The sequence below is a fragment of the Eublepharis macularius genome, chromosome 8, assembly GCF_028583425.1.
Source record: "Eublepharis macularius isolate TG4126 chromosome 8, MPM_Emac_v1.0, whole genome shotgun sequence".
NCBI classification, from domain to species: Eukaryota; Metazoa; Chordata; class Lepidosauria; order Squamata; family Eublepharidae; genus Eublepharis; species Eublepharis macularius.
Genome location: NC_072797.1, coordinates 54,501,845 through 54,519,026, shown reverse-complemented (window position 1 = coordinate 54,519,026; position 17,182 = coordinate 54,501,845). Strand labels below are relative to the sequence as shown.

The 17,182-nt window shown below is 38.7% G+C and overlaps 1 protein-coding gene across 1 annotated transcript in view; it reads left to right on the top strand.

Annotated features, from left to right (window-relative positions):
* The window catches only part of KIAA0825 (KIAA0825 ortholog), a 514,789-nt gene that overhangs the window by 237,606 nt on the left and 260,001 nt on the right, over positions 1-17,182 (top strand). Inside the window, exons 16-18 of the mRNA XM_054987566.1 lie at positions 1,462-1,870; positions 6,923-7,082; positions 13,611-13,766. Coding sequence (XP_054843541.1) covers positions 1,462-1,870; positions 6,923-7,082; positions 13,611-13,766 — 725 coding nt within the window. The remainder of the gene's footprint in view (positions 1-1,461; positions 1,871-6,922; positions 7,083-13,610; positions 13,767-17,182) is intronic.

The window sequence follows — 17,182 nt, the reverse complement described above, 5'->3', positions numbered from 1 at the left end:
CCATAGGATTGCACTGTTAATGTATAGTTAATGTTGGGATTGTAATGTTAAAGTGTAGTTTGTCATAGATTTGTGATACAGGCATTAATAATTAGCTGCCTATGTCACTCACTTGGCTTGGAACCTTTTTCTCTAATTAGTTCCTAAACAAATTTAAAATTCTTAACTTTATTCAAAATAAATTCAAAATGTAAAACATCCAGAATTGTAATAATGCCTATGTAAATGTTTCAATAGTTTTATGTATAAAGGCTATTTTTAAATTTAAAAACATTGCTTTTATATTCTTGTTTTACTTTTTTATGAAATTGACCTTAATGCAGGAATAATTTCTGATTGAAATGACAGACTACTATAAGGAGCAGACGATAATGTGAGAGGGAATCATTTTGTTATATGAACAGGCTTCAAAATGGAGGTTTAAACTATACCTTTATACTGAACACATAAAGCTGACATATACTAAGTCAGGCCATTGGTCTATCAACGACATTACTGTCTATTTTGACTGACTATGGCTCTGCAATAGTCTCTGGTACAGGTCTTTCACATCACCTGCTACCATATTCTTTTAAAATCTGAGATACCGGTGATTGCATCTAGGACCTTCTGCATGCAGGGCAGAAGTTCTGTCTGAGCCATGCCCCCTATTCACATTCCTTGAAGAAGTGGAAGACTCACTGAGATGTATGCCGTGGGGCATGATCAAGCCCTTTGATGTGCAGAGATTAGGTGTTTGGATCCTAACTTGAGTGTTCAGTTTCATTTTAAGGCTTCCTGAGTAGTTAATTATAGTATTCAACAGTTATATTATGAGGTCTGAGTACAAGAAAACAAGGGGAAATGTTTGTTCAAACACCTCAGGTAGTATCACATTTGTCTCCACAATAACATTATGAAGTAGGTTAGATTGGGGTATAGTGACTTGCCCAAGGTTGCATGGTGAGATTCATGGTTAGTAGGGATTTAATTTGTGTCTCTCAAATGCCCGCCCAACAGCCTTTCCAATACAAGACGAATATATGCTGGTTCATACATTGGCTTGAATTGGCGCTTGGTACTGTCCTCACTGGAAGGAGCAAGCTCACTTTCTCTACACCACTGAGATATCTAAAGTGAACTGTGTACTCCAGACAAATAACTAATTACATGAGGAATCAGGTTGTGGACTTGTTTCCCTTCAAAAAAAGAAGTGGAGAGACACATAAATCAGGCCTACATAAACCCAGACATTTGTATGGAACACCAATTTCGATCTAGATGCCATCTGCATAATGGAAGAGATGGCAAGGAGAGCGTGCTCCTTTGTCTTGGGAAGATGGTGCCAGCTCTGTCAACCATGTGCAGCAGAGCTATGTGTCTCAGTCATTTCTAAAATTAGATATTGGCAATGCTCAAAACTGTATGTAAAACAACAGTGTTTAGTGTTAATCATACCTTTCTTCTTTCATTTTTTTAAAGGCTTCACAAGGCTTGCTGCTCAGGCAGTATCCATTGTAATCAGCAAGCTACCTACAGTGATTGCATGTTTGCCTCCCCCAATTAAGTATTTCTTTTTTCTGTCTGAGAGAAAAATGCCAAAAACTTGTGTTGAATTGAAAAAAGCTGGTCTTCTTGTCTGGATCTTGATTGTAATTATATGTCGGATATTTGAGGATGGAAACATCACAGAACTTTTAATTGGTACAACACTTGATAGATGGAGCAAAGAGAAGCTTAGTTTGATTCGTATATGTTTGGAAAGCATTATGGGGGAAAAGAAAAGTAGCCCTAAACAAGTGACACAGAAGATTATATGGAGTATTGAACAGCAAAGACCAAACTGGATTGAAAACCAATTACTAAAGGCAAAAAAACTAAGCATAGACTGGTAAGGAAGTTTCCTTTTTACCTGTCATTCATTGCTGTAAGCATATATTTCATAATACAATATTCTATAGTAGAAATATTTTTAATACCAAGTACTAATTTCCCACAGGGATCTGATCATTAGGAAAAGTTGAAAACAAAGAAAATTGTGTTTCCCCCTCCCACCACTGTATGTTTGAACTGCTATTACATCTATTCTGGTATGGTGATTATGTTAAAGAGGATATATGTACATAAAGTGCTTGGGGGGGGGCTTTCTGTGTTTAGAAACAAGTAAGCACATTAAATTTTGTACCACAACATATCCAGAGGAGAATTGGAACATTCTGGAGTAACATAAAAAAGCATCCAGCCCTTTCTGGTTGATATTTTCTTCAGATTTCACCCCCAATTTCACCCACAAGAATATTTTGCAAAAAGTTAGATTCATTTTATAGCTCTCTGAACTATGTGGGCTATTTTTATGGCATGTAATATAATTTTCTGTTAGATTTACCTGACATCTTTCATTGAAAGGATTTTCAATCGGGGAAGACCCTTCCCTGAGACTGGACACGTACTGCCAGTTAGAGCAAAAAACACTAGACTAGGTGGGACAGTGGTCTCCTTTGGTATGTTAGCTTCATGAGTTTTGCTATTCACAATTGTTGAATAAACTATTCACAATTGTTGAATAAAAGTACACCTTCCTATGTGAAAGAAGACCGAAATCTCTATAAATATATTCAGACAGCAGAGGTCTACATTAGTACTACAGAATTGAGTCATACACCATATGCAATTCATGATCGTAATCACAAAGAAAAACGTTATCTATTAAGATAGTAATATAAATCAGTTTGTAACTTTGCTGGAATTGGAAGTCTTTTTAAATGACAGAATCTAATAAGTAATAATGTGTATAACTGGTAAACTCTAATCTTGAATTACAGTGATGCTGTGCAGATGTCATACACCTATTTCTTTATTTTTTAAAAAAATCAGCTTCCCCGCCCCCCCCCACTAAAAAGGCTTCTGTTGGTCGCGTGAGGAGGCCGGCGGTGGGGGAGGGGCAGTGACGGTTGCTTCTCCCACCGGGCCTTGCCTCATCTCTCCACGCTCTCGCCGCCAGCTGCGCCATGAGGAGCTCCACTGTGGTTGCTGTAGCCACTGGGGGCAATGATGGGGTGGCACCGGCACTGCCGCCTCCTGCTCTGGGCCCTGCTTAGCTTCCTCCATCCGGGAGCCCTGGCCCAGAGTGCAGCATACTTACGAAAATGTTAAACTAATGCAGATATCTGTGCCCCCAACTGCTACAGTGCAGATTTCATCAAATGAAGAAGCCCCAAGGATCAGAAAACAGAAGCTAAGGAAGAAGAGAAAACTTTGGATGATCTTGTGGGTATTTTGCAAGACACGGTAAAAGATATCCCAACACCGGAACCACAAGGTCCCCAACTGACCGAACCACCAGAGGTCATCACACCCATTATAGAGCCTTCCCAATCAGAAACAGTTGACACTGTTTAGGTAAGTTTGAAACCAACACCTAGGGAAGAACAAGTGGAGACATCAGAAAGTTATCTCAGCCGACCAAATTTCCCCTGCCAGCACAACGGCATTGTGGGAAATACAAGATGGCACAAGTGAATCTGTTTCTCTGCATATGCTACCACTGAGGCAACTGGGACTACAACAGGAAAAGCACTGGTCGGTCTTTCACTCTTTATAGAAAAGGCTACTACCAAAAAAAAACAGTTAAGAACTTTGATCGGCTAACAAATGGAGCCTTGTCAAACCTGGAGCAGTTGCTAGAAAATGTTCAAAAATTAAATGGGATACTTGATACATTCATGCAAAAACCAGTGGATCAGCAAAGTGAAGGTGGGAAAGAACATAAGAAGAAGCCTACCGCCGAAGACATCTTGGACTTGATTGAAGAACTAATTGAAACCTTGAAAGTACACCTTCCTATGTGAAAGAAGACCAAAATCTCTATAAATATATTCAGACAGCAGAGATCTACATTAAACAGGCTCTGGAGCTAACAGTAGAAACAGAGAAGAAGCTTCAGGAGGATATTGTTGAGAGAGCCCTCGCAGTCCTTGATGCTGTCAAGAGTGTTTTCTGGGGAAGCAAAGACGCACAGAGCAAAGGGGCCCTAAAGCAGCTATTGAAGGAAGACATGGAGCTTGTAAACCAAGCCATGAAGGCCAAAAGAGTCTCTTAAGAAGACCCGTTTGTTTCCTGGCAGTATAGCTATTTTTCAGCAAATTTACATTTGATCAGATACCCCCTTTGTAATAGTCATGTAGGTGTTGTAGGCATTTTCAGGTCTGGAATTAAATTTTTATTTTTAAATAAAGCCCTCTTTCATTTTTCATTAAAAAAAAATCACCCATTAGCTGAAACATATTACAGTACAGAAAATATTAAGTTTCTTTGTTACAACTTTAAATATTTAATCTGAAAGATATTTGTATGATTTTACATGTAAATAAAGAAGCACCCATTCTTTAGAAGAGCTGTGCACAGAGTTTTTAACTACATGTAGACAGTTCATTAACTTTCCTCTTGGACGTCGGGGGCTACCTATTGAAATTCCTTTCAGAAATGTTGAACTCCAGTTCATTCTTTGGTGGTGGGGAATGACACCCACAGGCACATATGTTGTTTAGGGTTCCCAACTCTGGGTTGGAATATTCCTGGAGATTTGATGAGGAAGCCTAGAGAGGTCAGAGTTTGAGAAGGAGAGGGACCTCAGTGAGGCATAATGCAATAGAGTCCGTCTTCCAAAGCAGCCATTTTCTCCAGGGGGAAGTGATTTCTCTAATCTCGAGATCAGTTGTAATTCCAGGAGATCTCCAGGCCCCATTTGGAGACTGACAACCCTATAAGCCGAGTGAGCCACATTTTTTAAAGAATCATGACTTACTCATCTACTATATGAGAGTTGCCACAACCAACATATGAACTGAGCCAAAGATGAGCAGGAAAGGAGAGTTTACCAAAGATTAATAGGAAGAAGTTAACCAAAAACAGCATGTAGGAGGGAGAGATTCCCACACAGCATGTAGGTATTTATCAGCCAAAATACTTCTTGGCTCTAAGCCTCTAGTGTAGATATAATGCATGCCTCATCTAAATGAGGCAAAAAGAAGTTGAAAGTTCAAACTATGTATTCAGAATATTGACTAAGAAAAGTTTCATTTGTTTCATTTGCTAAACAAATCACATTATTATTGCTAATGGAAAGTGGCAAACTTGATTATTTTAAGTGTCTGCACATATTTTGAGTCAGTGATGGCTTACTAGCTGTAGAACCATTCTCTTATTAAAATGTTTTTATGATCATAATGTATATAATAATATATCCCCCCAAGGTTCTGTACATTGAGTAATTTGAACACAGACTGAATAAATTAAAATAGTAAGCCTGTTCGTATTTTTGAATTATAAGAATATTTCCAGTTATTCTCCAGTTATAAAAACAACTTTTAAAATATGATGCTGATCAAGTAAATTATTTTGGATGAATGAAATAATGTTGTTGAACAAACGGAAAAAATAAGAAAAGCCTATGAGAAAAGTGACAGTCATTGGTTGTTTATTACCTAAAAACACTATACAGTTTATTAAAATAACTTCCAATTTTTTGTTAACACCCAAGCTATAAACAGACTACTAAAATTCTGGATAACATCCAGCCCCCAAAAGTAAAGAAATATCTGTCTTTGCAAAGTAATTTGTTGAGTTGAAGATTATTATTTTTCATCATAGTGACCCTGAATTGCCTGACTGGGTGCATATAAAGATTAAGATGAATGCAGTTATTCCTTGGCTGAGGTCTGCCTCTTTCAGGGCACATTCTCCCTAATGACATGATTGATAGGCAGTCCCAAATCCAGAGAGGAACTCATTAATCACAGCACTTGACTGAATCCAATCATCTGCTTCACCTGCACAGTGATGGACAGGAAAGGATACAGTATGGGTTCTGACACTGATACACTCTTTTGTCAGAGGGCCTCAACTTTTTCAATGTCATCTTCTAAGCAGCTTGACATAAAATTCAGTTATACTTCTGTACTGACTTTAAAATATGCTAAGGATGTATATATACTCTTCTTGTAAATTTCTCAGATAAAATATTTACTATTCTTTGGCAAAGAAATAAATTGCAACTTACACTATTTTAAAATTATTGTCTAGCAAGGTCTGAAGTATTATGAAGCTACATTATTTCAATTGTCCAGCAGCTGTGTCACATTTTAGAGACCAGATCAATCAATCATCCAGAATAAATTTTGTAATATCGGCACATTTTGAATATTGAATTACAATTTACAGCTAAAATCTTCCATATGATTGTCATAAAGATCGTACCAAGAACTTGTAATTTTGTCAGTTTTCATAGTTTTTAAAATACCAGTATGGTTTGAGATGCCGATACAAGAGTTGAATCATATAGTGATAAACCAATGTATTATAAATGATGAACATTAGAAGGCAAAACATGTATTATCTTCTCTTTTAAACCAAAAATTGAAAGTATCAGTTTTTAATTTCTTCTCCAAATCAAATAGTGATATAAATTTATCCATAAGTAAGCTGTTGCAAACCTTTTAAGATATTGTTTTTCCAGCTAGCAGTAAAATGACTACTTTTATGGCACTTTAATAAAGGTTTCAAATATTTTGCAACAGACAGTGCTGCAAAAGAAAGATTAATACTTTTTATCATAAATACTTTTATGCTCACAGAAAATGATATTAGTATGTTTGATTTGTTTAAAAATCAAAGTTTTATAGTTTCATTGGATTAAGGCAGTTTTGATAACTGCATTTATGAGAAATGTATACTGGTGAGGGAAACAATGTTTATCAACAGTTTAAAATATCTGCAGGCTTGATTTTGAACTACATGGATTTATAGGTTTTCATAGATAAATCAACGAATACAAATGTATAGATTTGTATTACTATTCTGCATTGATACTCTTGAGTTTTAATAGCATTATTATTTATGATTTGTGATTACTTGTGATACAGGGTTTTCCCCTCATTCTCTCTAGTACTGTTATTGCGGCAGAAGATGGTAGAAGCTTAGGAGAAGAAGCTATTGAGTTTGAATTGACTGAGCAGAAAATAAACATGATGGTCCTGGATATCTGCCACAAACCAGGTGGCAGTGAATACCTGAGGCAAATTTATCACATCATCCAGCTCAATGAGGTAGGGAAACAGCCTTTTTTACCGAGCAATTAGGTGTGTAGTAGCCTGAGGCAGCGTCTGCCGGCAGCTAAGGGTTAGTCAAGGAGGTGATAATGCTTTGTAAAGTCAATACAAAACTCAATATTGCACTTCTAGACTTCTTTTTAATTTTTTTGCTTTTATTTAGAAAAGGTTACTTTGGAGGAAATTATCTGCCTTTTATTTATGAACATAAACTAGACATGCTTCATTAACTTGTTTGTGAGTTATATTGTATTGATAACAGGATATGGTAGCAATTAAAATAGTCAGAAATTAATAATGTTGCAAAATAAGTTATCTTTCATTTTATGAAAAATAAAATTAAAAGTAATAATCTATTTTATCTATAAAAAGAGAAATACAATGTAAATGTATTCAAATATAGTACATAAAAATGATTAAAATATATGCCCCGTTTAAACTATCAATCAAACAGAAGATCCTTTTATTAAAATGTAAGATTAAACTCTTTCTCATTTTGTTTTGGATGCAGTTTTTCTGGTTTGTTTTTACAAAATGTACACTCATAACAAACACAGTCAACGATTGCAGTTTGACACATCAAATTCTTACGCATAATTTTTCAATGGAGCAATGTGAATGTGAGCTACTTGTAGAAATACATATGTGTGCTTTGGATTCTGATTAGTGTTTGCTTCAATATTTTGGGGCTATAATAGTAATCAAAAGCTGAAATATAAAACTTAAATGGTTAATTAATCAAAATGAGTTAAGTTTATTTATTGTAGAAATTACATTGGATTTCTATGGACATAATAGGAGAAATGATACTCCATACAAAAGCTGCAGATTTTAAAGTGTATGAATTGTAATTGTTTAGAAAAATATGGTATCTTAGTAACCCCCAAGGGTTATCCTAGGCTCTAGAATTATATTTTGAACATTTTGCCATCACCCCAACTGTCCTTTTGAAGTAAATAATAAATTAAAACAAGAGGACACAAATGCTATCAATCATCAAAACCTTATGGTGTGTGACATTGTATACAAACAGTTGATAAAAATGAGGCAGAATGAACTATCACCTCTCAAGCGATTCTTCCCCATTTTTGCCACAATGTTATTACAATATTCCTTTTACCTGGAATCTCCAGTTCAGACAAGCTGCCCCCCTGAAGCCAAAGCAGTTTTCCTTATCCTCAATGAGGCCAAGTGGTTGACCAAAACTGAGTGGTCAAGAGAGTCAAACACTGCCAACAGATCTAATAAAATCAGCAATGCACATCCACCTTTATTCAAGTGGAATTGGAGGTTGTCAACTAGTGCCACCAGAGCTTTCTCAGTGCCAAATCCAGGCTTGAAGGCAGACTGGAACGGGTTTGTTTGTTTGATTGATTTATACAGCTCCTTTTGATGTGGGGATCAGTTTGCTTGTGTAAAGGTTCAAAGGAGTTTGCCGTGTTATTCTGTAGTAGCAAAATCAAAAAGAGTCCAGCAGCACCAAGACCATACAATTCCACTGCAGCACAAGCCTTCGATAATCACAGCCCTCCCCGCCAGATGCATCTGACAAAGAGAACTGTGGTCCTCGAAATCCCACGTCAGGTGCCACTGGACTCTCCCTGGCTCCGCCTATGTAAATGAAATCAGTTACCTGTGATAATGAGATAACCATTCATAGTCCCTATTCAGTCCCAGCTTGACAGAATCAAATTTACATATGAATTCCAATTCAGCAGCTTCCCGTTGGATTTTGTTTTTGAAAGCTTTCTGTTGAACTACAGCGACCTTTAAGTCTTTGATGGAATGTCCTGGTAGATTGAAGTGTTCTCCCACTGGTTTCTGGACGTTGCCATTTCTAATGTCAGATTTGTGTCCATTCCTATACCAATCAGCAGCAAGACTGGTTAACCTCTTGCAAATGACTTCAAACTCCCCTCAACCAGAGTGGGTTACGATCATACAACCTCCTTCACAAATCTGCGACATAAAGGATATAGTTTGGAATAAACCAAGTAATAGGCCACAAAGCTTCAAAAAAAGCTTCTTGATACCGTCTATCTTAAAGACATGGGACCAAATCAAGACCAAAATCGTTCCAAAAATATCTAGATTCTCTACGTTTATTAACCAAGAATGGTTTATGCCAGGTTGGGATCAATCACTTATCATAACTTTACAACAAGCAAAAGTAACTAGATTAGTCGACATCGCCACAAAATCAGGCCTCCTAGAGAAAGTAGATATAGAGAATAAACTGGAACAGAAACTACATTGGTTTAGTTACTTACAACTCTCACACATGGCAGAAAAAATAAAGCTAAGGAACATCATGAAAGAACCCTTGACAGAATTTGAACAAATTCTAAACTCACCTTTACAACAAAAAAAAGGGATGATAGCTAAACTATATAACTTACTTCTAAACACCACTGAGAACAAGAAATTAAGCTGTCAAACTAGCTGGGGCAGGGACTGTGCAATTGAACAGTCCTCAGAGAATTGGAAGGAAATATGATCGTCTGGAATATTCACCTTGAAAGTCATTATAACTAAATTACAAACGTTTAAAGTGATTCACAGATGGTACCTAACACCCCAAAAGCTAGCGCAAATATCAGCTAGATCATCCCCAAAATGCTGGAAAAATTGTGGTGAAGAGGGAACCTTTGCCCATTGTTGGTGGGAATGTAAAGGAATTAGACAATTTTGGGAGGAGATACTAATGAATATTAAAGACATCACTAATTATGAACTTCCTTTCGACCCGAAAATGATCTTTTTAGACCTGTGGGAAAATGTACACATCCCCAAACCCAGAAAGGAACTTGTTGCCTCATTCTTTATAGCAGCTAAGAGTGCCATAGCGACAGTATGGAAATCAAAAAGACTACCAACAATTGAGACTTGGTTTTCTAAAGTTTGGAACCATTATATATTAGAAAAAATAAGTAATGACATACAAAATGCAGAACACTTCACAGAAAATACTGGTTTTATTGAAAAATGGCTCCCATTTCTGGAATACATAGAAGAGAATAATCTGCAACCTAAATCAAAAATTTTACAAGTTATAACAAACAATGGATACCTCTCTTTCTATTAAACTAATAGTATATTAATGTAACTACATGGATATATTTATGACAACTAATAAGAACACAAGACTAACTTTGTATTGTACACTGATCTTTTAATCAGATTTGTAATGATGTTTATTGCTTGTAAGCTATTTGTTGCAACAAATGTTTCAATAAAAGAAAATTTATTAAAAAAAATAACCCATGGGTAGAAGCAGAACAGCTCCTTTAATACAGTTTAAAGGCCTGAACTAATACGCACAGATTATCACTGCTAGTGCATGAGATGGCTGAGGTTTTAACAATGTCTACTGAGTTGTTAAAATATTAAAAATACTTATCTTTAAAAATAAAATTAAACAAACAAACAAAAAAGATTTGTGTCCGTTTATTCTTTTGCGTAGAGGTTGGCTGGTTTGTCCAATGTACAGAGCAGAAGGACATTGTTGGCACATGAGGGCATATATCAGATTGGAGGATGAGCAGCTGTAAGAGCCAGAGACAGTGTAGTTGATGCCATTGGGTCCTGTAATTGTATTCCCTGGGTAGATATAGGGGCAGAGCTGGCATCTGGGTCTGTTGCAGGGCCTGGTACCTGTGCTGGTGACTCTGCTAGCCGATTCATGATTGTAAGTGAGAAGTTGTTTAAGGTTGGAGGGCTGTCTGTAGGCAAGGAAAGGAGAGGTGGTAATCTTAGATGGAATACGGGGGACAGCCGCTGGTCCTCAGCCAAAGGCCAAACGCAGAAGTTTTCATCAAGAAACCCTGGAGCTACTCTTCCACCACCCTCTCAATTATCTTGGCCAGAAATGGTAAATTTGAGTCTGGGTGGTAATTTGCTAGCTCATTCTTATCCCAGGAGCCTTTCTTTATTGCCTCCTTCAGTGAACTAGGGAACTCACCCTGCAAACGAGAGAGGTTAATAATCTCCCACAAGGGAGGTGTCACCACATCCTGGCAAGATTTTGTCAACCAGGAGGGGCAGGGATCTAATGAGCAAGAGGTAGGCCTCATAGCACCCAGGATCCTATTAACATCTTGAAGTGTAAGTGGGCTAAAAAGAGTCCAAAAAAAGACCCAACAGAGCACATGGAGCCTCTGGTATACTACTGGTTGTAATTTTGGCTGCCAGATCCAGACAGAGTTTAGAGATTTTGTCCGCAAATAGTTACAAATAAATCACAGCTAGAGGCCAAATCATCCTTTACCATAGGCTACATAAAAGGAGTAGTTACTTGCCAAGTCAATCTAAATAATTGACCTGGATGTGAACTTGTGTAGATTTGGCTGCCTTGACTGCCACCTCACCCGTACTTGGCCTGGCCTCGGCCTCGGCTAAGAGGGTGTCAGGGAACAATCTGATCAATGGCCTCATGAAGATCCCTTTCCAGGACTCAGTAAGATCATTGAGGGACTCACTGCTAGGCCAATGGAAATCTCACAGAGCATCCAGAACCCATTTGGATCTGTAAGTCTCCACGGGTGAGCAAAACTACGTTTGCCACCCTTGCAGGGGAGAGCAGAGATCTTCAAACCAGCCTTCAGAAGGAAATGATCTGACCATGGCACCAGCTTACAACATATGATGTTATTCAAATCCACCCCTGCAGAAAAGATCAAATCTAGCATGTGGTCTGCCTCATGTGTGGGCTAATTCAACCTGGGAGAATCCCAGTATTGCCATGGGAGCCATAAGATCTAAAGCAACTCCTGACAGGGTAGTCTCCACATGGATGTTGAAGTCCCCTGCAACTGTTAGCCTGGGGAGGCACAACACTCAGTTGGACAGAGCCTCTGTCAGCCTCAGCAGGGTGTCTGCTGGAGAGCTAGGCTGATAGTACACCAGCAGAACACCCACCTTCTCCCTGGCATCCCGTACTAGGCTGACACACTCAACGCTGGCAATCTGGAACAGGGATCCTGCGAAAGGAAAAATCCTGGAGAACAATCACTACCCCTCCCCCCGCCCCACTATTTGAGGGTGATGAAGGACTGAGTAACCTGGGGGGGGGTAACTGAGTAAGGGGCACTTCCTCCTCTTCAAGCATGCCAGGTCAAAGCTACCCCCTTGAATATTATCCTGGAAATTTTCAATCTTATTTCTCACCAACCTGGCATTACATAACATCAAGGCTGGAGAGGGAGAAAACCTCTGGACTCACACACCATCATGCCTAGGGATGGATCAGAGATTAGAAGGTGTACAAACATTTCTACATCTTGTCCTCCTTTGTACAATAGTACTCCTCCCACTACCATACCTCTCTCCTTCCCATCTAACTGAGATGGCTTGAGCACCACCACCAGAGCACAGAGCAATAGCACAGTAGATAACAGTGATATTGGAACTGGCATAACTTGGACCTCAACATATCAAGTAAGGGTTCAGAGAAGTACAACCTCAGGCCGTGCCAAGAGCCATGCCAAACCACCTTCAATACTCTGTTGCATGTACTAGATGGACCCACAGCTGAGTGCCTACAGCTGAGAGCCACAGGTCAACAGTTCTTGTGCTCTCCCCCTTCACCTCACATCAAAAGGCTTGCACCTATAAGGAGGTGCTAGGCTTTGAGCAGTGCAAGCTGCTAAATTGCCTTAACTTCCAGCAGAAACACACAAATGGGTTAGGGACCGGTCACAAAGTCTTCTCTTCCCTTCCCCAGGCCCATCTGCAGGCAGCTCTAAGAAAGTGCTGGGCTTTTAAGCAGGGCAAGCTGCTAGGTTGCCTCACCTGCCACCTGCCTTGAAACTGAAGCAAGATTTTGTAATTCCCATTGAATAAGCAATACTCCTTAATCATAATATCTTGGTCATCACATCATTTCAGTTTAGTGTAGTGGTTAGGAGCAGTGGGACTGTAATCTGGAGAACCAGGTTTGATTCCCCATTCCTCCACTTGAAGCCGGCTGGGTGACCTTGGGTCAATCACAGATCTTCCAGACTTCTCTCAGCCCCATCCTCCTCACAGGGTGATTTTTGTGGGGATAATAATAACATACTTTGTAAACTGGATGTTAAATTGCCCTGAAGGGCGATGATGATGACGACGATGATGATGATGATGATGATGATGATTCAGTAGTTCAAAATTTTCTTACTGCTGCATTTGTTTAGAAAAAAACTTCTAGTTCATCATGCTAGTTTCCCATAATCAGTGTATGTAATTGCATATCTCTTAGTAGCCATTGTTTCTAGTGAGGTGTAGAGAAACAAAGTTGTGTTAGTTATTGAAAAATGTAGTTCATACCACGACTGTATGGATTTTTACAAAAGCATAAATTACTGGTTAAGTTACTGAACAGATGTTTTTGGTTGAATTTTGGAATAGATCACTGTTCCTATTTAAATACATAAAAACTGTAGGAGTAGAAGGTGATGAGGAAACTCTTAAATGCTATATGAAATTTGCTTAATTGGTTTTGCTGAGTGCAATTAATGCTCATTCACCTGTATTTCTTTTTAAAAGGAGTATTTGAATGAACAGCTGTCTCATGAGGAACTGTCTGAAGAAAACATGGCAAATATTAGACCGCTAAATCTCACATTAAGAAGCAAAGAACAGCAGCCTATTTTTGACCCTTTCCAGGTCCACTACTGGTATTGCACTAATGTCTTAAAAAAGGTTAGTGACTGAAGCATTTCCACTTTCACTATTGAAATGGAATGTTGCATGATGATGAAGCAATTATTATAAATGAAAATCTAGTACCTATGTCAGTTTGTTTCTCATAGTCTTGCTGTTGCAATAAAAAGCTAGTAATCTATGCTTCTCTTTCTGTTTCAGCTTCCCATACAAAAATATCATCTTTCTCACTTCCTTTTGAAATCTTTGACTGCAATCCTTAGAACACTTTCCTGAGATTAAGCCACAGTGAATAAAATAGGACTAGCCATTTTTAGAATTGCTCCCTTTGTTGGTCCTAGATTTTTATCACCTGAGTGCCAGGCTAATTTCACATGCCACGTAGTAGTTTTATAGCCAAGAAAATTCTAGAGCTTTTCAGTGTAGTTGAGTTTTTAATGCAATAAATGCACATTACTTTCTCAGGTGTGTAGATCTGTTGCATAAATATAATTTCTCACACAAAGGTAATGTTTTATTCTTTAGACCTCAGAAAATGCACTACCTTATGTAGGAATATAGAGTACAAATATCACCAAGACTGTATTATGTTAGTAGGAATGAGTGTGTACCTCCCCTATCTGGCAATACCCACATCATCTGTACACAGGGTTCATTGAGGCAATGTGCCTAATCTTGTGCAGACATATAGACAGCACTGTGGATTGGCTCAACTGGAGCAGATCCTTGAAAAAGCATAAGGGGGGTAGCACAGCATCGAGCAAGATATATACACATAATGTGGAGAAGATGGCCATGGTTCCCAAGTATATGTGCAGCAGCAGCCCACTGTAATCCAAAGAGAGAGACCTTTCTGAAAATGACAAACAATGGTCAGGCTGTTACCTGAATTGGTCTCCTTGTGAGTGATTGTGGGGGGGATTAGCAAGCAAGGAAGACGGCTTTGCGAGAGGTCGGTAACTATGGGATTTTTTTCATCATTTTTTACAGGATCCCTTCCAATTTAGCAGACAAGACTGGTGCTTCAAATTCAAAGAGCAAACTTTTATTGAAAGAGGAAAATGCATGTACATACACTCAGGGTAAATAGTAAAAAACAATTACACACAGAGAGAGACCTAGGAAGAAGTTGGGAGAGTGAGGGAGGGCAAAGTATATCTACCTATCCTGAAGAGTAATCCAGTCCACGGGGGAAGAGGGCAGCTTCAAACGCCAGCTTTCTAGGCCAGGAGTGCAAGAGGCTTAGGGAAAACCTCAAGGGAACAGTGCTTTGGATCCAGTAAGCATGTACAATTTGAATGGGGCCAGGACACTACTCTTACAGGGTAAAACATGCCCTGAAGTGGGATGTCCCGCGTAGCTGTTAGAACAAAGACTCCAACTGTCAGTTCCTGGGAGTAACAAAAGGTTTGATTACCTTGATTGGTGGCTGCTGGGGCATGTGAAAGAGAATGCAAATCTTGTCCTGGCTCTGCACAAAAGGGCAGTTAGTTAATGAAGTCCACCGGAGCTAAGTTAATGAATTTAGTCGGAGAATGTACCTTCCCAGGAGTGAATTATAAATGCTTATGAATGCTTGTTGATTTTCTCCTCAGTCATGGACAGATCTCATCATGGAAGGAGGGAAAGGAATGTGTAAAGTGAGATGACTCTATGAGACCTTTGTTGTGCTGGATTCATTAGGAGCTGGGAAGACTGCAAAACTAATCACCATGAATCTGCCTGCAGTTACATGCGGCATTCCATTCATGCCTTGATCTCCCGGGTGGGACTCAGCAACTGTTAGCTGGAATTCCCCTGGCTGCAATACAAACTGCCATTTTAAATCCAGGGGCCTTGTGATTTTGTATCACAGGTAGCCATATTAAATGACCATTAAGGATGGCAGAGGCCAGGCCAACTGCAGCAGGGTCAAAATACTCTATGGCATTAGTAATGGGTGTCCGCATACTAGAACCACTATGCCAGCAGCTTTCAATGTGCATGGAGAGGCCAGGAGTATACAACGCCCTGTCCTGTGATACCAAGTGGTATTGTTGTATTGGAAGTAATTGCTTCGGAACTGTGGAATAATTACAAGGGTGTGCATCAGAACAGTCATCAACAGGGGCAGGAGGTTGTTCCATCTGTTATCAATGACAAGTATTAAAATATCTTAAGAGAACTATTGAAAAGCATCCATAAATTACAGCTGCCTGTTGTAACTATTTTCAGAAATAACAGATTAAAATGCATGAGCAACAGATAAATCAATATAAACATAAGAACAAAATGAACAAATCTATTAATTGAGCATTTATCTGAAATAATGAACTAACTATGCTAGAGATCTGGTTTCAAGGGGGAAATAGTCTTTGTAAGATTTCTTATGATTTCAAATATTTTTTGTTTTTAAAATAGAAATTATCATGATATCATCATTAAGGCTTGTTTTTCATGCTGACATCCTGAAATCTAAATTTCTGGGGGGTTTTAAGGGAAAGATAAATATCTCTCTTGTGTATGCTTTTAAAGATATACTAGCCCTGATCCAGAGAGTTTCAGTTTTAGTAATGGAAAGCATGCTTTCTGCTGTGCACCAGGCCAAACAGATGGTCAGTGTTCTCAGCTCTAATCACCCATTGTAAGAGGAATATGGTGACTACTATCAACAATGCCCCAAGCAGTTGATTGACATTGTAAAAATGTATAATACTTAACTGTGTGTGGTGGTGTATACTGTACCAGTAAGAATGTACATGTATAGCTTGAGTTTCTGGCTTTCAGTTTGTACCTCCTGCTCAGTACTGTGTAAGACACGAGGACCTAGAGGTGGAGACTGTGGTAGGGAGGCCCAGGCACCTTACTCACTCCACTGCCGAACAGCTTGTAAGTAGAGAGAACTGCTGTTTTGCAGTTCTAGTACCATATGATAGATAACATCCGGCATGACAGTACCTTTCTCGTCTCATTCCATCATGGTATTTGCAAGGAGATGAACATTTCCAAGGAGGGAAAGGATGGTATTTATAGGACCGCTACAATTCAAAACAGAAAATACAGGGCTAGATGATAGGTAAAAAGGTAGAAAGAGAAAGGCATTTAAACTGGCTTCAGAAATAATGCATTCACAGTGGGATCAGTAAAATTACTCACTTAAGAGCAGCCCAAGTGAATACTTTGCAGTTACATGGAAAATTCATTAAAAGTGTTCTCTGTGTATGGCTGTTGAATCTAAGTGTTCCACTGTAAGGAAATCACATGGGCTTTAAGGGAAAGAAAAATGGGAGCAGTAACTTTGGCATCTCTAGTGGTGGAGGGATTTTTAACACAGAATTAGGGTTGTATAAAAGTGCATTTTTCATAGCCAAGACTGAGAGTAGAAATGTCAGAATAGAGAAATGGGAAGAGGAACTTTGGGGATAAAAAGCACTGAAAATGTTATATTTGTGTCTGGAGCCAGCCACGGCCACTCC